This window comes from Cherax quadricarinatus, chromosome 8, assembly GCF_038502225.1.
Source record: "Cherax quadricarinatus isolate ZL_2023a chromosome 8, ASM3850222v1, whole genome shotgun sequence".
Classification (NCBI taxonomy): domain Eukaryota; kingdom Metazoa; phylum Arthropoda; class Malacostraca; order Decapoda; family Parastacidae; genus Cherax; species Cherax quadricarinatus.
The window spans coordinates 21,806,882-21,829,477 of record NC_091299.1 but is presented as its reverse complement, the minus strand read 5'-3'; the positions used below and the strand labels follow the sequence as shown (position 1 = coordinate 21,829,477).

The 22,596-nt window shown below is 41.8% G+C and overlaps 1 protein-coding gene across 3 annotated transcripts in view; it reads left to right on the top strand.

Annotated features, from left to right (window-relative positions):
• Positions 1 to 3,778: 3,778 nt before the first annotated feature.
• The window catches only part of LOC128685247 (bumetanide-sensitive sodium-(potassium)-chloride cotransporter-like), a 213,567-nt gene continuing 194,749 nt past the window's right edge, over positions 3,779 to 22,596 (top strand). For all 3 annotated transcript variants that reach the window (XM_070082928.1, XM_070082927.1, XM_070082929.1), the window contains exon 1: positions 3,779 to 4,059. In XM_070082928.1, the coding sequence (XP_069939029.1) occupies positions 3,784 to 4,059 (276 nt within the window). In that variant the 5' untranslated portion in view covers positions 3,779 to 3,783. The remainder of the gene's footprint in view (positions 4,060 to 22,596) is intronic.

Below are 22,596 nucleotides of genomic sequence, written 5' to 3'. Positions count from 1 at the left end.
TTTTTTTTTTTTTCATATAGAACAGAGTACCTTGAAGAACAAGAATAGTCTACATGATATTATATCAGAGGCAGACAGGGTGCCATGTGTCTAACTTACCTCATTATCATACTTGAGTATTATGTTAACACGATATATTACTTAATAGCTGTACTCAACGGCTTTTAATTGTCGGCAAAGTTTTCTGGGTTTGTTACAATATTCCTCAATATAAGAGATATAATGCTTTAACTTTGTTCATTTTACGTGTCTAAATTATGTTTGTTATTGAGAATGTTATGGACCGCTGCGCCGTCTATCTTCTTCAACTTTCTTAGTAACTGTTATCTGAATTTGATAATGTTTACAGTCTTGCCATTTATCCTGGGGTTTGTTTTGTTTGTTGTCCTAACTTCTTAATTAGTGAAATATTATGTAGCATTGTAGTGAAGACGGTTTTAGATTATTGTCAAGTATTATTAACATCTACGTAACTTGTTATTACAGATCAGTCACGATTTTGCAGTTTACACATTAGTGTTTCTTTAATCTAGTTCCTAGTTTATCTCATTCTTATTGTTCCATATTGTCCACAAGACAATAAACTAAAAACACGTAATACTGCCCAAATGAAAGTTAGGGACGGATCAGCTGGAAAGTATAAACCCTCTCGAACACAACTGTAATAATAATAATAATAATAATAATAATAATAATAATAATAATAATAATAATAATAATAATAATAATAATAATATATCTTTATTTACTACAAGTATATGTACAAGGTATACAGACCATAGCTGACATCAATAACATACTACTACACAGAAAGCCGGTTTTTATGCTGAGCATTTCCCGCAAATTAGGTCAGTTTTGTCCCAGGATGCGACCCACACCAGTCCACTAACACCCAGGTACCAATTTTATACTGATGGGTTAACAGGGACAGCAGGTGTCTTATGGAAACACGTCCCTAATGTTGTCCAGCCGTACCGGGGATTCAAACTCCGGACCTCAGTTTGTGAGTTACTGTATAAATCGTAATAAACTGTCCTTGTATTCTGTATCAACTATTCGTATAAATGTTATATTGTTTTTAAATATTAACTGTTATTTTTATTAAACTCGATTTTAGCTGCTCGGTGTTTACTGTGTAAATTATTCAGTAATAATTAAGTTGTGTAAGTAAATAGAATCAAAGACATTTTTTGTAAAAAAAAAAAATTACGTAATGTAACCTAACTTAATCTCTAAATTATACCTTTAGTAGATTAAGTTTAGTTAGGGTTACATTAGGTTAGGTTCGTTTATCAAAGAAAATTTTTCCGACGGCCCAAAATATTAATTTGGTTGATGTCCGCTTGGCGTTGCAGTATCATCAGTGGAGGACACTATAATGCAAATTCGGGTGTCCTCTGCAAAGGACACGGTGCTGTGGCTTACATCCCTGTCTGTCATATATGAGGAAGAGGAAAAGGACGGGAGCGAACACTGTGTTATGTGGGACAGAGCTTGTCACTGTAGCCTCCTCAGACTTTACTGTTTACTATTACACTTTGTGTTCTGTTTGTTAGGAAGTTATAGATCCATCTACCAACTTTTCCTGTTATTCCTTTATCACTCATTTTGTGCGCTGTTACACCATGGTCGCACTTTTCGAGGACTCACAAAGTCTGAGTACACTACATCTGAATTTTGTTTGTCCTCCAGTGCATCCAGGACCTTGTCATAGTGGTCCAGTAGTTGGGACAGGCAGGAGCGACCTGCTCTAAACCCGTGTTACCCTGGGTTGTGTAACTGTTAGGTATCTACATAGATGAGGGGCGATCTTACTTCTTAGAACCCTTCCAAAGATTTTTATGATACCTGGAGTTTACCTGGAGAGAGTTCCGGGGGTCAACGCCCCCGCGGCCCGGTCTGTGACCAGACCTCATGGTGGATCAGAGCCTGATCAACCAGGCTGTTACTGCTGGCTGCACGCAATCCAATGTACGAGTCACAGCCCGGCTGGTCAGGTACCGACTTTAGGTGCTTGTCCAGTGCCAGCTTGAAGACAGCCCAGGGGTCTATTGGTAATCCCCCCTTATGTATCCTGGGAGGCAGTTGAACAGTCTTGGGCCCCTGACACTTATTGTATTGTCTCTTAACGTGCTAGTGACACCCCTGCTTTTCATTGGGGGGATGTTGCATCGTCTGCCGAGTCTTTTGCCTTCGTAGTGAGTGATTTTCGTGTGCAAGTTCGGTACTAGTCCCTCTAGAATTTTCCAGGTATATATAATCATGTATCTCTCCAACCTGCGTTCTAGGGAATACAGGTTCAGGAACCTCAAGCGCTCCCAATAATTGAGGTGTTTTATCTCATGCGCGCTGTGAAGGTTTTCTTTACATTTTCTAGGTCAGCAATTTCACCTGCCTTGAAAGGTGCTGTTAGTGTGCAGCAATATTCAAGCCTGGATAAAACAAGCGACCTGAAGAGTGTCATCATGGGCTTGTCATCCCTAGTTTTTAAGGTTCTCATTATCCATCCTGTCATTTTTCTAGCAGATGCGATTGATACAATGTTATGGTCCTTGAAGGTGAAATCCTCCGACATGATCACTCCCAGGCCTTTGACGTTGGTTTTTCGCTCTATTTTGCGGCTGGAATTTGTTTTATACTCCGATGAAGTTTTAATTTCCTCATGTTTACCATATCTGTGTAATTGAAATTTCTCATCGTTGACCTTCATATTGTTTTCTGCAGCCCACTGAAAGATTTGGTTGGTGTCCGCCTGGAGCCTTGCAGTGTCTGCAATGGAAGACACTGTCGTGCATATTCGGGTGTCATCTGCAGAGGAAGACACGGTGCTGATGTGGGATGTTAGCTTTATCAGTCTGTTATTCTTCTCTATTGCTTTACTACCCCTTTGTGGATTGGAGGTATGTCGTTTTTAGTGACTGTGGGATGACCCTTGTGTCCATGTTCCCTCTCTATAGGATGCTAAAGGCACGTGACAGGGGCTTCTTGCAGTTCTTGATGAATACGGAGTTCCACTATCCTGAGCCTGGGGCAGAGTGCATGGGCATGTTATTTATTGCCTTTTCGAAGTCATGTGGTGTTAGGATAATATCAGAAATATTTGAATTGACCAAATTCTGAGTCTCGGTCATACAAAAATAATTTAGGTCATCGACTCTTAGTCTGGTTAGCGACTGACTTAACACCAAGTCTTATATGCTTACTACTAGAACAGGATATGGTTCAAGTGTAAATCATTGCGAGCGTAAATCACTTTGGAAATGTTGTAATGACGATGTAGAAGGGTGATATAAAGCAGCATTAACAAGCACTAGGTGTGTATGAAGGTTGATGTTAAGCTGGAGTCGCGTGTGGGCAACACTACACATCTGGAGATGCTGTTTATACTGGGATTTTCCGGCTTTCAAATTTTGTAATAACATTCACAAACTTATATATACATAGACAGTAAGTAACCCTCTATTTTTTATTATTAAGAAAAAAATTAAAGTCAATATAAACAGGTGTAGTATTTACAGCGCTTAACTTATATTTTACAAGGGTTTGTCAAATGGTGGAATATTTCGAGCACATGTAAATAATTGTTTTATGGTGTTGTATTTTGTTATTATTGTACCTAAGGAACGCAGGTGAGTTTAACACAAAGTTAGAGTATAATACAGTACTTTAAATGATAGAGTAGGCCCAGAAAGTGTATATATGTTATCAGTAACATGTGCATGAAGTGTAATGTTGGAATGGTATATATAGGGTGGCCAGCGTCGTCTGCACTCAGTCGGCATCATGAGCTCAGGAGAGGCAGATACTATCGAGTTAGACTCGTCGTCGTCACGCATCCAGGTGGCCTCCGGGCTAGATACTGGTGACGATGGCCATTTGTCTCCTACAACACACTCCAACAGTGTGTACGAGACTAGGTATCAAAAGTCTCTTCGACATTATTTGACGCGTGAAGCATTACCCAAAGAATCGCATTACAGAAACCTGAATTCCATTGTTGATGGATCCATGAGACCAACACTGGACGACCTGCACCACAACACTCTCAGAGAACAACAGGTAAGTTACAACACAGTGTTGAGTGCTAGCAACACCAGTCTTCACCTCCAACACTCACCGCTGAACTTATAACCATCTTAGACAAGTTGTTGTTCGGGTATATTTTACGTGACGTGAAAACCTTGGCGATGTAAAATAATAACATCCAGCATGTTACTCAGAACTTGCTGTTAACTCTTGTTTTGGGGCAGAATTGTTCACACTGTTACTAAAACTAAGTTATAGTGTCCTACTGATAATTATCACTCACTCTTATAACTAACACTATCACTCACTATATATATATATATATATATATATATATATATATATATATATATATATATATATATATATATATATATATATTACACTTAATAGTGAGTGATGGTGCTAGTTATAACAATGAGTGGTAGTACTGGTTGTAACAGTGAGTGGTAGTACTAGTTGTAACAATGAGTGGTAGTACTAGTTGTAACAATGAGTGGTAGTACTGGTTGTAACAGTGAGTGGTAGTACTAGTTGTAACAATGAGTGGTAGTACTGGTTGTAACAATGAGTGGTAGTACTAGTTGTAACAATGAGTGGTAGTACTAGTTGTAACAATGAGTGGTAGTACTGGTTGTAACAGTGAGTGGTAGTACTAGTTGTAACAATGAGTGGTAGTACTGGTTGTAACAGTGAGTGGTAGTACTAGTTGTAACAATGAGTGGTAGTACTAGTTGTAACAATGAGTGGTAGTACTGGTTGTAACAGTGAGTGGTAGTACTAGTTGTAACAATGAGTGGTAGTACTAGTTGTAACAATGAGTGGTAGTACTAGTTGTAACAATGAGTGGTAGTACTAGTTGTAACAATGAGTGGTAGTACTGGTTGTAACAGTGAGTGGTAGTACTAGTTGTAACAATGAGTGGTAGTACTGGTTGTAACAGTGAGTGGTAGTACTAGTTGTAACAATGAGTGGTAGTACTAGTTGTAACAATGAGTGGTAGTACTGGTTGTAACAGTGAGTGGTAGTACTAGTTGTAACAATGAGTGGTAGTACTGGTTGTAACAGTGAGTGGTAGTACTAGTTGTAACAATGAGTGGTAGTACTAGTTGTAGCAATGAGTGGTAGTACTGGTTGTAACAGTGAGTGGTAGTACTAGTTATAACAATGAGTGGTAGTACTGGTTGTAACAATGAGTGGTAGTACTGGTTGTAACAGTGAGTGGTAGTACTAGTTATAACAATGAGTGGTAGTACTGGTTGTAACAATGAGTGGTAGTACTAGTTGTAACAATGAGTGGTAGTACTAGTTATAACAATGAGTGGTAGTACTGGTTGTAACAATGAGTGGTAGTACTGGTTGTAACAATGAGTGGTAGTACTGGTTGTAACAGTGAGTGGTAGTACTAGTTATAACAATGAGTGGTAGTACTGGTTGTAACAATGAGTGGTAGTACTGGTTGTAACAGTGAGTGGTAGTACTAGTACGCAGGAGGGAGAGATATATCATAATCTACACTTGGAAAATCTTGGAAGGAATGGTCCCAAATCTGCACACAGAAATCACTCCCTACGAAAGTAAAAGACTGGGCAGGCGATGCAAAATGCCGCCAATAAAAAGTAGGGGCGCCATTGGTACACTAAGAGAAAACACCATAAGTGTCCGGGGCCCAAAACTGTTCAACAGCCTCCCATCAAGCATTAGGGGAATTGCCAATAAACCCCTGGCTGCCTTCAAGAGAGAGCTGGACAGATACCTAAAGTCAGTGCCGGATCAGCCGGGCTGTGGCTCGTACGTCGGACTGCGTGCGGCCAGCAGTAACAGCCTAGTTGATCAGGCCCTGATCCATCGGGAGGCCTGGTCGTGGACCGGGCCGCGGGGGCGTTGATCCCCGGAATAACCTCCAGGTAACCTCCAGGTAGTTATAACAATGAGTGGTAGTACTGGTTGTAACAATGAGTGGTAGTACTGGTTGTAACAGTGAGTGGTAGTACTAGTTATAACAATGAGTGGTAGTACTGGTTGTAACAGTGAGTGGTAGTACTAGTTGTAACAATGAGTGGTAGTACTGGTTGTAACAGTGAGTGGTAGTACTAGTTGTAACAATGAGTGGTAGTACTAGTTGTAACAATGAGTGGTAGTACTGGTTGTAACAGTGAGTGGTAGTACTAGTTGTAACAGTGAGTGGTAGTACTAGTTGTAACAATGAGTGGTAGTACTGGTTGTAACAGTGAGTGGTAGTACTGGTTGTAACAGTGAGTGGTAGTACTAGTTGTAACAATGAGTGGTAGTACTAGTTGTAACAATGAGTGGTAGTGCTAGTTGTAACAGTGAATGGTGGTGCTAACTGTAATAATGAGTGCTGGTGCTAATTGTAACAATGTGTGGTGGTGCTAACTGTAACACTGAGTGGTGGAGTTGTAACAATGAATTATGGTGCTTGTAATAATGAGTGGTGGCGCTAGTTGTAACAGTGAATGGTAGTGCTAGTTGTGACAGTGGGTGGTGGTGCTAGTTGTAAGTGTCGTAGTGCTAATTTTAACAATGAGTGATGGTGCTAGTTGTAACAATGAATTGTGATACTAGTTGTAACAATGAATGGTGATAATAGTTGTAACAATGAATTGTGATACTAGTTGTAACAATGAATGGTGATAATAGTTGTAACAATGAATGGTGATAATAGTTGTAACAATGAATGGTGATACTAGTTGTAACAATGAATGGTGATAATAGTTGTAACAATGAATGGTGATAATAGTTGTAACAATGAATGGTGATAAGAGTTGTAACAATGAATGGTGATAATAGTTGTAACAATGAATGGTGATAATAGTTGTAACAATGAATGGTGATAATAGTTGTAACAGTGAATGGTGATAATAGTTGTAACAATGAATGGTGATAATAGTTGTAACAATGAATGGTGATAATAGTTGTAACAATGAATGGTGATAATAGTTGTAACAATGAATGGTGATACTAGTTGTAACAATGAATGGTGATAATAGTTGTAACAGTGAATGGTGATAATAGTTTTAACAATGAATGGTGATAATAGTTGTAACAATGAATGGTGATAATAGTTGTAACAATGAATGGTGATAATAGTTGTAACAATGAATGGTGATACTAGTTGTAACAATGAATGGTGATAATAGTTGTAACAGTGAATGGTGATAATAGTTTTAACAATGAATGGTGATAATAGTTGTAACAATGAATGGTGATAATAGTTGTAACAGTGAATGGTGATAATAGTTGTAACAATGAATTGTGATAATAGTTGTAACAGTGAATGGTGATAATAGTTGTAACAATGAATTGTGATAATAGTTGTAACAGTGAATGGTGATAATAGTTGTAACAATGAATTGTGATAATAGTTGTAACAGTGAATGGTGATAATAGTTGTAACAATGAATTGTGATAATAGTTGTAACAGTGAATGGTGATAATAGTTGTAATAATGAATGGTGATAATAGTTGTAACAATGAATAGGTAGCTGTATAAAGATTTAAGATAAGATAAGATTTCGTTCGGATTTTTAACCCCGGAGGGTTAGCCACCCAGGATAACCCAAGAAAGTCAGTGCGTCATCGAGGACTGTCTAACTTATTTCCATTGGGGTCCTTAATCTTGTCCCCCAGGATGCGACCCACACCAGTCGACTAACACCCAGGTACCTATTTGCTGCTAGGTGAACAGGACAACAGGTGTAAGGAAACGTGTCAAATGTTTCCACCCGCCGGGAATCGAACCCGGGCCCTCCGTGTGTGAAGCGGGAGCTTTAGCCACCAGACCACCGGGTCACCACTTGTAAGATGTTGCAAGAAACCAAGGAGTAGCTCCTTAATTATCTTAATGCCATTAAAGGATATTTAGTTAATAGTTTCAATAATGTACGTACGTATGTAGCCCAGTGGTAGTGCGTTCGACTTACAAACGACGGACCCGGCTTCAAACTTGGGCCATTCGGGACATGTGGGTATGTCTCTGGACATCTGCTGCTTCTGCTCTCCTACCTTTTCCTTTACACCTATGAATTTCGAGTTTTAACTACTCCCGGAACCCGGCCCTACGCCAGGTTCCGGGAGTAGTTAAAACTCGCTTGCCTGGTCAGTCAGGCAAGTTAGCTTGCTGGTGGCACGCTAGCCCACCTATCCACAGCCTGGTTGATCTGGCACTTGGTGGAGATGCCCAGTTTCCTACTGAGGACTTTTACACCTGTACCAGCAGTGTTTCTGATATCTTCTGGTAAACCTGTTAGTAAATAGATACCCCGATATCGATACACTTGGAGTAGGCCAAGCAAAAGACTGGGCAGGCGATGCAACATACCTCAATGAAAAGTGGGGCGCCATCAGTACACTAAGAGAAAACACAATAAGTTCCCTGGCTGCCTTCAAGAGGGAGCTGGACAGATGCCTAAAGTTAGTGCTGGATCAGCCTGGCTGTAGTTCGTACACTGGACTACGTGCGGCCAGCAGTAATAGCCTAGTTGATCAGGCCCTGATCCAATGGGAGGCCTGGTCATTTACCGGGCCGCGGGGGCGTTGATCCCCAGAATACCTTTCAGGCAGACTCCATGTAGGCCATAAGGACCTTAGTGGAAATAAGCCACACTGTTTTGTTGTCTTTGGTTGTCCTAGACTATTAACCCTCCTGGATATATAGAGTACATATTCTTCAGATAACATAGCGACTCCGGGTTATGCAAATATAAAGCCTCAGAATGCTAGCGAGGCGTGCTAGTAGTGTTGAAGACACCACATCAGGCGGGAGTAGTTTGTGCCATCACTCGAAGATTGTAGTAATTTATTAACCTGGAGGGTTACTACCCAGGGTTACCTGGAGGTTACCTGGAGGTTATTCCGGGGATCAACGCCCCCGCGGCCCGGTCCATGACCAGGCCTCCCGATGGATCAGGGCCTGATCAACTAGGCTGTTACTGCTGGCCGCACGCAGTCCAACGTACGAGCCACAGCCCGGCTGATCGGCATTGACTTTAGGTATCTGTCCAGCTCTCTCTTGAAGACAGCCAGGGGTTTATTGGCAATTCCCCTAATGCTTGATGGGAGGCTGTTGAACAGTTTTGGGCCCCGGACACTTATGGTGTTTTCCCTTAGTGTACCATTGGGGCCACTACTTTTTATTGGGGGCATTTTGCATCGCCTGTCCAGTCTTTTACTTTCGTAGGGAGTGATTTCTGTGTGCAGATTTGGGACCATTCCTTCCAAGATTTTCCAAGTGTAGATTATGATATCTCTCTCCCTCCTGCGTTCCAACGAGTACAAGTCAAGTGCTTCCAAGCGTTCCCAGTAGTTAAGGTGCTTGACAGAACTTATACGTGCAGTAAAGGATCTCTGTACACTCTCTAGATCTGCGATTTCACCTGCTTTGAATGGAGATGTTAATGTACAGCAGTATTCCAGCCTAGAGAGAACAAGTGATTTGAAAAGGATCATCATGGGCTTGGCATCTCTCGTTTTGAAAGTTCTCATTATCCATCCTATCATTTTCTTTGCACGTGCGATCGTGGCACTGTTGTGACCCAAGAAAGCTCCTATGTCTGGGTTATTTTCATTGGGATTATTTCATCCTCTTTCTCAGGATGCGACCTATAATAGTCGGCTGACACCGAGGTACCTACTTACTGCTAGGTGAACAGGCACAGCAGACGTAAGGAAGTACGTCTAATGTTTCTATTTGTGCCATCGTTTAACTCAATTTCTTCAGATGCGAGTCAAATACGAAACCACTTGAGCCACGAGTACTCACAGTACAATGAAGACTATACATGGACACCAAACAGCTAACCCGCTGTTACCAGATTCACTGTTTTCCTAAGTCAAGAATGAGTATCACAATATTGTTAGTGGGACAATTCACAGCCTACACATTGGAGATAAATCTTGTGTATGCCAGTATACTGTAACTAATCCGAGGTAGACCTTTTCTCTAGGTATAGTTATATTATTGTAAATGGCCCGTGGCCTTGTAGGCAACACTCGCCTTACACACTGAGTGTCCATTATTCGATCCCCGGTAAAGGTGGGAACATTGGGCGTGTTTCCTTACACCTATTGTCCCGTTCACCTAGCAAGCAAGTAGGTACCTGGGTGTTAATCGATTGGTGTGGGTGGCATCCTGGGGGACAAGATTGAAGAACCACGATGGAAATAAGACAGACAGTCCTCGATGATGCACTGACATTCTTGGGTTATCCTGGGTGGCTAACCTTTCGGGGTTAAAGGGTGAATTCGGGTATGTGGACGACTAGTTTGCTCCTTAGATAAGCCATATTAAAATACATTTATTTAAGTTTATTCACCTGCTTAGCACTCTCCCTATTCATGTAACTTACCATACTTGTCAGCAAGTCTGGCCTCTCAAACGTTACGTGGTGGAACTGTAGTGGTGAATGGTATGGCAGAAGCGTGTGTGTCACCCAGTAGGTCGGCCTCAGTCCTCCACATCTCAGCTGGCAACCTAACCACTATTTTAGGACTAGTCACAGCCAAGGGTTCATGTAGTAATCATTAAGATTAATGGTGTAATTGTTATTGGAGGCTAGCATTCACCAGGGCATCAGTATTCCTGATCTTGGTGTTTATGTAACTCAGATTACTAGCTCATGGAGCAGCACTCCCTTCACCTAAATTATATATTATCAGTTTAGGTTGATTTGATTTTGTTAATTTAGTTACGTTATGTCAGGTTTGGTACACTTTGGGAGTTAGATTAAGTTAGGTTTGGTTAGTCGGTGCTAACCAAAATTAACTTACATTTACATATAGTTAATTACCAATAACCAATTTCTCTGATAGGATGGGTAACATAGGAGAATACGGTGTTCAGGAAGTTGAACCCAGGGGATGGTTATTTTAAATTAAGTTGAGGGCGACGGTGTCGGGGAGGTAGGGCGGGCGCTAAGACATGTGGTCTCGTGTGTGTGGGGGGAGGGGAAGGCATGATGGGTATTGGTAGGTAAGACACATAGGCAACATTTAGGCAACTTTATTCCAAAACGTTTCGCCTACACAGTAGGCTTCTTCAGTCGAATACAGAAAGTAGGCAGGAGCAGTAGAGATGTGAAGACGATGCAATCAGTCCATCACCCTTGAAGTCGTAGAATTCGAGGTTGTCAGTCACTCGGCCTGGAGAAGTTCAGTTCCATAGTCAGGAACTATCTGAAGATCAAGCGACAGTGCGGAGACTTAAATACTGTCGGAAGGAGAGGTGCAGAGTAGTAGTAGTAGTAGTGAGAATGTATTTAAGTCTCCGCACTGTCGCTTGATCTTCAGATAGTTCCTGACTATGGAACTGAACTTCTCCAGGCCGAGGGACTGACAACCTCAAATTCTACGACTTCAAGGGTGATGGACTGATTACATCGTCTTCACATCTCTACTGTTCCTGCCTACTTTCTGTATTCGACTGAAGAAGCCTACTGTGTAGGCGAAACGTTTCGGAATAAAGTTGCCTAACTGTTGCCTATGTATCTTACCTACCAACCTGTCGGTATTGTATACCATTTTGATGTTCATCTTTAATAGGCCTTTAATGGGTTTCGAGAGTTTTCCCTACATCCGCAGCCCAGGCCTGGGCCGGGCTTGTTTGGTGCTTGCCTGAGATCAACCAGGCTGATGCTGGTGGCAACCCACTGGCCTACATATCCATCACAGCCTGGTTGATTGGCATGTAGTGGAGGTACTTGTCCAGTTTCCTCTTGTAATAAAGTTGGTAGAATTACCGACAATATGTAAAGTAAAAGGACACAAGTGCAACTAATGTGACATTTTATTATGGCAACGTTTCGCTCTCCAGGAGCGGCTTGATAAAGCTCCTGGAGAGCGAAACGTTGCCATAATAAAATGTCACATTAGTTGCACTTGTGTACTTTTACTTTATAGTTTCCTCTTGAAGACTTTACAATTTTCCCAGCAGTGTTTTTGATACACTAATAATCCGCAGATGGACGACTCAAACCTATAACGACGCTTCAGTCCGACTTTGACCATTAACTAGGAACACAGAGAAGCTCGAAGGGAAGAAAACCAGAATATATGCGAGGGGAGGGGGGTTGGAGGACGGGATGGCATTACAGGAGGAGGGAGCAATATTCTAGCGTTTCTGATATCTTCTGGTAAGATGGTGAACAATCTGGGACCATGGACTATTTGCCTGCCTTCCCCATTATGCCTATAGCCCTTTGTGTGCAATCTCACCATAATCACTTTTGTAAACTTTAGGCCTTTCCAAAGTTCGTGTATACTACATCTGCGTGGTATGCACGGAGATGTGTGTTAGCATTTGTGACAATCAATATTTCCCATCTCTAAAACCATGTTGATTTGGATTGTGTAGGTTGTGTTCAGTTAATTTGTAATTTGCCATCTCATCACTCTTTCATAAGAACATAAGAACATAAGAACGAAGGAACACTGCAGAAGGCCTACTGGCCCATGCGAGGCAGGTCCAAGTCCCTACCGGCTTAAGCCAATGCACCCAACCTAGTCAGGTCAGGTCACATTGACTTAAGGGAGGAACACGGCAACCGACCTGTTAGCACAAGCTATCAGGTCCAACTCACACCCACCCACATCTACTCATGTATTTATCCAACCTATTTTTGAAGCTACACAACGTTCTGGCCTCTATAACGGTACTTGGGAGTTTGTTCCACTCATCCACAACTCTATTACCAAACCAGTACTTTCCTATATCCCTCCTGAATCTGAATTTTTCCAACTTAAAACCAGATCACTGGTGCACCTCAACTTAAAGTCTTCAAAACCAACTCAGGCTTCAAACTCCTTCTTGACAAACATTCCTACGAAGCGTACACCTCAAGCGATACCAGACAAAAACTTCTCAACGCAGGCTTCACCATTATTTGGACTCCTGAGCACCGTGCCAAAAGCACAGTCATTGCTAAACACGTAGACTACTCTCTCCTGACAGCCTATGACACAGACAAAGAAGACTTAATAAAAGATATCAGTACTAAGAACAAAGTCTCTGTTGACGATATTTACAGACCAGAAAACTCTACCATTCTCAAAATACGCTGTTCTACTCCTGCTGACGCCTCTACACTCTTCAGTCAAGGAATCTTTGCCAAGACCATCCGCATTCCTCCAAACGCTCTCTTCACTCCGAACTTCCACCCAATCACACAATGTCTTAAATGCTACAAATTCGGCCACGACAAAAACACATGCACATCTACACAAGTCTGCTCCAGATGTTCAGCAACTGGCCACTTCTGGAATACTTGCAACCTCCCTCTTAAATGTTCTAACTGCGGCGGGTCACACACTGCAGTTGCAAATTCCTGCCCTTCTAGAAAGCACATTCTCTCCTCCCTCAGAGCAAACCAACCTCCCTCCCTCCCCAACCCCTTCCCTGCTCCTCCCTCCCCTTCCTTACCTCCCTCCCCTTCCACACCTCCCTCCCCTACCCCCAATGCCTGGGCCTCCCCACGCACTTGGTCTACCTCTTCTACTCTACACACATCAAACACCAACACACAGACTACAAGCACTTCTCCTTCTACACCCACACTAGACTACAAAACTAACTGTCAACTTGCCACTGCTGCCCACTCTGCGATGGTAATCTCACAAGCTTACCAATCAGACTACTCACATGTCCTTAACCTAATCTTGTCTGCTAACAATCTTCCCTCTTTAATTATCCCTCCTTCCTGCTTCTCTTCCAAGCCTCCTACAACCTCTCACTCCTTCCTCTCTCCCACCCCCCCACTTCCTACTCCCACCAGCTCTCCTCCTCCACTACCTCTCTTCACTACTTCTACACCTCCCACCAACACCCCTACTGCTACGACCACCCCTCCCCCCACTTCCTTACCCACTTCATCCCCTTCCAAAGCTTCCACTTCCTCACAGCTTACCAAAACTTCCACTTCCTCTGCATCCACCTTCGCCCACTCCACCACAACCAAAACCTCATCCAGGTCCAACTCCACCTCCTCCAGACAAAATCCACTCAAACCTAAACCTACCCCAACTTCTAACGGACAGACCAAAGAACATAAAAACAGATCCATCTCTTCCTCCCCCTCCAGGAAACGGGTCCGTAGCACCTACAAACACACATCCACTGATGGCACCACTATCACGGGCTTTAATCCAAACTCCTCCCCCGACATTAACTTTGCTAAGACGAAACCATTAAATCACGTTTAAGGCGATTCAGTTCAACGTACGTTCTTACTTTACAATTAGACACCTACTGGCCGAGCTCCTTGAAGCAGAGAGGCCAGATATTGTTTTGCTAAACAGTACCTGCCTCAAAGCCCCTCAATGTATCCGCCATTATGGTTATACTGCACTACAGTCCCCCTATGATCCCCACGATGGGGTTGCCATCCTTGTCAATTCCAACATAAAACATGAATTTCTCCCAATCCCTTTTATTCACCAACACTGTCTTGCGGTCAGAATACACACCCACCTTGGCCCCTTTATCTTTTTCACCACCTATGCTCGCCCAAACACTACTCTCAACATACACGACCTCTCCTTAGTCTTCAACTACACCAACACACCAACTTACCTACTAGCTGACATGAATGCCAAACACACTGCCTTTCATCACACCAGTAACAACCAACTTGGTCACCAATTACTCAACTTCACAAACCATAAACACCTAATTCATCTTGGCCCAGACTTCAATACCTTCTTCAACCACACGGGCCAAGGCAAACCAGACATCATTCTGGCAAACCGAGCCAGCTCTCTATTTCAACATTACATCTCACCTGGCCCTATTACAGGCTCTGATCACATCCCAGTCATCTTACACATCTCCTCCAACCCTATCCTCATTCCAACCACACCTTCATTCTCCTACAAGAACGCTGACTGGGATGCTTTCAAACAACACATAGACAATATTAACCTCACCTATGACTACAACAACAAACCTATCTCTGACATCGATACTCAACTTGATCTCATCCAGGACACCATTACACAAGCAGCCAACATCGCAATACCAAAGAAAACTCACACCACTCGTTATTCCTTCAAACCGTCACTCAGAACAAGAAGACTAATTATCTGCTACCACAACCGCTTCCTCTACAACACACATAGATTTAATCAAGTCCGATTAGATCTCACTTACCTTAGAAACAACATTTTACACAGCCTAGACCAAGACCACAACAATCACTGGTCACGACTAATACAACAAGCGGACAGGCAGCGTGTTAAAAACACTAAAGCCTTCTGGAACTTTATCAAAAAAATCAGAGGCACTACTCCCACCAACAAATTCAAACACATCACCCACAACAACACACACATCTCAGACCCACAGGCTGCTACCAACATCTTCAAACACATCTGGGAGAACATCTTCCACGCTCACCCACCTCACCCTAACGTTATTCAACACATTCAGAACATAGAACACTGGAACACTGCACACACACAAGAAACAACACCAGACAGCCACATACATCTAGACACTCTTACCTCCTCCCAAGAACTCGACACTCCTTTCACCAACACAGACATTAAAACTCTCCTCAGACACCTTCCTCCAAAGGCTCCTGGTGCCTCTGGCCTAAACCATATTATCCTGAAACACCTTCCTGACTCTATCATTACTGCCTACACAAACCTCCTCAATGCCTCCCTTGCCTCTGGATACTTCCCTTCCCTCTTCAAAGCTGCTACTGCTATCCTCCTTCCTAAACCCAATAAAGACCACTCTGACCCTAGAAACTATCGCCCTATCAGCCTCCTCGAAACTTTAGGAAAACTCTTTGAAAAACTCATTAATCATCGCCTTCGCAGATACCTGGAACATAATTCTCTACTTTCAGATGGCCAGTTTGGCTTCAGAACACACAGATCCACACAGGATGCCATTAACATCATTCTCAACTACATCCACATAAACACAAAACAAAGAAACAGGACAGCCCTGGTTGCAAAAGACGTTGAAAAAGCTTTTGACACTGTGTGGCACGAGGGGCTCAAGTACAAACTCTGCACTAACTTCAACCTGCCTCTCAATACTCGTAAACTCCTCTGCAACTTCCTAGACGGCCGTACCATGAGAATCAAATTCCAAGGCTGTTACTCTGACTACTTCACACTAAATGCTGGAGTACCCCAGGGATCTGTCCTTTCCCCTACCCTCTACATTTTATACACTAACGACATTCCAACACCTATATACCACAACTCCATCACACTAGCCTATGCAGACGACATTACACAACTTATCACTCATGCCAATATAGATACACTCACACACAAAACACAAAATGAGGTTGACAGGATAGCCATCTGGGAACAAAAATGGAGGATCAAAACCAATGCAGCAAAATCCAGCATTACGTATTTTAACTACAGGAAACGTGATCCTCCATTACCTGTCGAACTCAGAACAGCTGACACCCGCACTTACTTCCCTATCACACAATCTGTCACTGTCCTTGGCGTTAATCTTGACTACCTTCTTCGTTTACACGGACACATTCACTCAAGGCATGCAATAGCTAGTAAGGCCCTTGCGGGCCTCTACAAGCTGAAACATGCCTCTCAACGCACCAAACTACACCTCTACAAATCCCTAATACGTCCTCTGATAACTTACTCTCCTCTAGCCCTCTCTCTTGCAGCAAAAACAAACTTACTTAAACTGCAGCGTGTCCAGAACAAGGCGCTGCGCTGGGTGCTTGATGTCAGATGGGAGGACTTCGCCACAAGCGAGTCTCTCCATGCCCAGTTAGACGTCCCTGCGCTGAATCTGTACTGGAAGAGGCTCAGTGACAGACAGATAGACAAACTTGAGACACGACATGACTACTGGACCTCTCTCCTTGACGAAGACATTCGCAGACCCACAAACCAACACAACCTTTTCTACTCCTTGCATGATCCTGCTCCTAACCCTACTTACAAATAACCTTGGATCCGCTGACAGGTACCTTCTAAGACAGGTACCATTCTCTGACCCACGTTCGCCTTAGCTTTTTTGGGTTAAGACATGACTCAGTTCTGCACTCCTCTCTAGCTCTAAACGTCGCAAGTCCCTTACTCCCAGCTCACCCCACCGGAGTCCCAACAGAAGAACCGGAATTTCTCTTTTCAATATCTGTCCCACGATCGCCTTTGCTGCTGGGTTAAGCCCTGGCTCTATTTCTACGACTAAGAACACTCCTCTCCAGCACTATTCTTCGTCTGTCCCGTCTTCCCCGCTCATCCCATTTGGGATCTTACCTGAACTTTCGTTCGTTCGTTCGTTCACCCCAGGTAGTTCTGTTTGTGACTTGAAAAAGCCCACTGTGTGGGCGAAACGTAGTCAATAAAGGATCACATTATACTGCATTTGTGTTTATATTGCCAGAAGGTCTACTCACAACTTGTCCAATACCCCTGCCAAGCTACCCAAGACTCTATAACTCCACCCGGTAGATCATCAGATGCAGCATTCTCCACCTGACCTCAACATTCTGAACATGACTATAAATACTCCCGTACCTTCCGCCCCAGGTAGATCTGTGTGTGACTTGAAAAAGCCCACTGTGTGGGTGAAACGTTGTCAATAAAGGATCACATTATACTGCATGTGTTTATATTTCCACTGTGTCGGTATTTGATACCATTTATTTCCACATGTGGAGCAGTTACATATATTCCAAGACGTTTCGCCTGCGCTGCAGACTTGTTCAGAAGAGTACAGAGATGAAACACTACTAGAAACATCATCGTTGATGGAAGACAAAGTAGACGAAGTGGAGACGTAGTTTGATGTAATCGGAGATGCAATAAGAGATCCATTAGCAATTCTCTGATGACAATAATACGGTAAACTTACCAAGACAATTTAACATATCTAAGAGACAGCGAGACTGACACCAGTAAGTCCATTTATCATCCCCTTTAGAGACAAAAATGATCACATGTCTAATGTTGATCCATTATAATTCTATTAGGACTGATTTCTTGTGAAGAAGTTACCTCGAGCCTCAGTGATCCTGTTAAACTAACCTACTGCTTGCAGACACGTGGCTTGAACGGAGAGGTGTGAGGCGACCAGGTGTGAGCGCGTAATTAATTCAAATTTTCAGGTGTATGTACGAATGGGAACATGTGGATTGTATATATTTTGTGGGTTTTCCTGATGGAAGATATTTGAGTCTAGTCTCAAATTTACACTTTACCATAACGTAGTGTACTGAGAGATATAGGAGGAAATGTAAAATAAACTCAGGGAAAAGCAGGGGCGCCGTGAACACAATAAGAGAACGATGTATCAACATCTGTGGTTGGTCCAAGACTATTCAACTTGCTACCATTAGATACAAGGAACACTGTCGGAAGAGAAGTAGACGTTCTCAAGAGAAAACTGGATTGTTACCTCCGCCAAGTGCCCAGTCAAGCAAGTTTTGACGGATATGTAGGCCAGCTGCCACCATACTTGAAGAGACAACCATCAGGAAAACCTGGCCCCAGGCCGGGGTGCCAGACTGGGGTACCTGACGAAAAACACTAGAAACAGGTCACAGGTATATGACTCAAAACAGTTAATGATCAGTAATGGTCATTGTCAGGCTGGACATTTATGTCACTCAGCCCCCCTGGCATCATTCAGCCCCCTGGCATTACACAGCCCCCCTGCATCATTCAGCCCCCTGGCATCACATAGCTCCCTGGCATCACTCAGCTTCGCCTAGCATCACTCAGCCCTGCCTGACATCACTCAGCCCTTCCTGGCATTACTCAGCCCTGCCGGGCATCACTCAGCTCTGCCTGGCATCACTCAGTTCTGCCTGGCATCACTCAGCTCTGCCTGGCATCACCCAGCCCTGCCTGGCATCACTCAGCTCTGCCTGGCATCACTCAGCCCTGCCTGGCATCACTCAGCTCTGCCTGGCATCACTCAGCCCTACTTGGCATCACTCAGCTCTGCCTAACATCAGTCAGCTCTGCCTGGCATCACTCAGCTCTGCCTAACATCAGTCAGCTCTGCCTGACATCAGTCAGCTCTGCCTGGCATCACTCAGCTCTGCCTAACATCAGTCAGCTCTGCCTGACATCAGTCAGCTCTGCCTGGCATCACTCAGCCCTGCCTGGCACACTCAGCTCTGCCTGGCATCACTCAGCCCTGCCTGACATCAGTCAGCTCTGCCTGACATCAGTCAGCTCTGCCTAACATCAGTCAGCTCTGCCTGACATCAGTCAGCTCTGCCTGGCATCACTCAGCCCTGCCTGGCATCACTCAGCCCTGCCTGGCATCACTCAGCCCTGCCTAACATCAGTCAGCTCTGCCTGACATCAGTCAGCTCTGCCTGACATCAGTCAGCTCTGCCTGACATCAGTCAGCCCTGCCTGGCATCACTCAGCCCTGCCTAACATCAGTCAGCTCTGCCTGACATCAGTCAACTCTGCCTGACATCAGTCAGCTCTGCCTGACATCAGTCAACTCTGCCTGACATCAGTCAGCTCTGTCTGGCATCACTCAACTCTGCCTGGCATCACTCAGCTCTGCCTGACATCACTTAGCTCTGCCTGGCATCACTTAGCTCTGCCTGGCATCACTTAGCTCTGCCTGGCATCACTCAGCCCTGCCTGACATCAGTCAGCCGTGCCTGACATCAGTCAGCTCTGCCTGACATCAGTCAGCTCTGCCTGACATATATCGCTTATTGTTGCCAGGTAATACGTAACTTTGTTAGCAGGTTATGAATGACTTATTAAGCAGGTTATGAATGACTTATTAAGCAGGTTATGATTGACTTATTAAGCAGGTTATGATTGACTTATTAAGCAGGTTATGAATGACTTATTAAGCAGGTTATGAATGACTTATTAAGCAGGTTATGAATGACTTATTAAGCAGGTTATGAATGACTTATTAAGCAGGTTATGAATGACTTATTAAGCAGGTTATGAATGACTTATTAAGCAGGTTATGAATGACTTATTAAGCAGGTTATGAATGACTTATTAAGCAGGTTATGATTGACTTATTAAGCAGGTTATGAATGACTTATTAAGCAGGTTATGAATGACTTATTAAGCAGGTTATGAATGACTTATTAAGCAGATTATGAATGACTTATTAAGCAGATTATGAATGACTTATTAAGCAGATTATGAATGACTTATTAAGCAGATTATGAATGACTTATTAAGCAGATTATGAATGACTTATTAAGCAGATTATGAATGACTTATTAAGCAGATTATGAATGACTTATTAAGCAGGTTATGAATGACTTATTAAGCAGGTTGTGAATGACTTATTAAGCAGGTTATGAATGACATTAAGCAGGTTATGAACGACTTATTAAGCAGGTTATGAATGACTTATTAAGCAGGTTATGAATGACTTATTAAGCAGGTTATGAATGACATTAAGCAGGTTATGAACGACTTATTAAGCAGGTTATGAATGACTTATTAAGCAGGTTATGAATGACTTATTAAGCAGGTTATGAATGACTTATTAAGCAGGTTATGAATGACATTAAGCAGGTTATGAACGACTTATTAAGCAGGTTATGAATGACATTAAGCAGGTTATGAATGACTTATTAAGCAGGTTATGAATGACTTATTAAGCAGGTTATGAATGACTTATTAAGCAGGTTATGAATGACATTAAGCAGGTTATGAATGACATTAAGCAGGTTATGAATGACTTATTAAGCAGGTTATGAATGACTTATTAAGCAGGTTATAAATGACTTATTAAGCAGGTTATAAATGACTTATTAAGCAGGTTATGAATGACTTATTAAGCAGGTTATGAATGACTTATTAAGCAGGTTATAAATGATATTAAGCAGGTTATGAATGACTTATTAAGCAGGTTATGAACGACTTATTAAGCAGGTTATAAATGATATTAAGCAGGTTATGAATGACTTATTAAGCAGGTTATAAATGACTTATTAAGCAGGTTATAAATGATATTAAGCAGGTTATGAATGACTTATTAAGCAGGTTATGAATGACTTATTAAGCAGGTTATGAATGACTTATTAAGCAGGTTATAAATGATATTAAGCAGGTTATGAATGACTTATTAAGCAGGTTATGAATGACTTATTAAGCAGGTTATGAATGACTTATTAAGCAGGTTATGAATGACTTATTAAGCAGGTTATGAACGACTTATTAAGCAGGTTATAAATGATATTAAGCAGGTTATGAATGACTTATTAAGCAGGTTATAAATGATATTAAGCAGGTTATGAATGACTTATTAAGCAGGTTATAAATGATATTAAGCAGGTTATGAATGACTTATTAAGCAGGTTATAAATGATATTAAGCAGGGTATGAATGACTTATTAAGCAGGTTATAAATGATATTAAGCAGGTTATGAATGACTTATTAAGCAGGTTATGATTGACTTATTAAGCAGGTTATGATTGACTTATTAAGCAGGTTATGGATGACTTATTAAGCAGGTTATGATTGACTTATTAAGCAGGTTATGAATGACTTATTAAGCAGGTTATGATTGACTTATTAAGCAGGTTATGAATGACTTATTAAGCAGGTTATGATTGACTTATTAAGCAGGTTATGATTGACTTATTAAGCAGGTTATGAATGACTTATTAAGCAGGTTATGATTGACTTATTAAGCAGGTTATGAATGACTTATTAAGCAGGTTATGAATGACTTATTAAGCAGGTTATGATTGACTTATTAAGCAGGTTATGAATGACTTATTAAGCAGGTTATGAATGACTTATTAAGCAGGTTATGATTGACTTATTAAGCAGGTTATGAATGACTTATTAAGCAGGTTATGAATGACTTATTAAGCAGGTTATGATTGACTTATTAAGCAGGTTATGAATGACTTATTAAGCAGGTTATGAATGACTTATTAAGCAGGTTATGAATGACTTATTAAGCAGGTTATGAATGACTTATTAAGCAGGTTATAAATGATATTAAGCAGGTTATGAATGACTTATTAAGCAGGTTATAAATGATATTAAGCAGGTTATGAATGACTTATTAAGCAGGTTATGATTGACTTATTAAGCAGGTTATGAATGACTTATTAAGCAGGTTATGAATGACTTATTAAGCAGGTTATGAATGACTTATTAAGCAGGTTATGATTGACTTATTAAGCAGGTTATGAATGACTTATTAAGCAGGTTATGAATGACTTATTAAGCAGGTTATGATTGACTTATTAAGCAGGTTATGAATGACTTATTAAGCAGGTTATGAATGACTTATTAAGCAGGTTATGATTGACTTATTAAGCAGGTTATGAATGACTTATTAAGCAGGTTATGAATGACTTATTAAGCAGGTTATGATTGACTTATTAAGCAGGTTATGAATGACTTATTAAGCAGGTTATGAATGACTTATTAAGCAGGTTATGATTGACTTATTAAGCAGGTTATGAATGACTTATTAAGCAGGTTATGAATGACTTATTAAGCAGGTTATGATTGACTTATTAAGCAGGTTATGAATGACTTATTAAGCAGGTTATGAATGACTTATTAAGCAGGTTATGAATGACTTATTA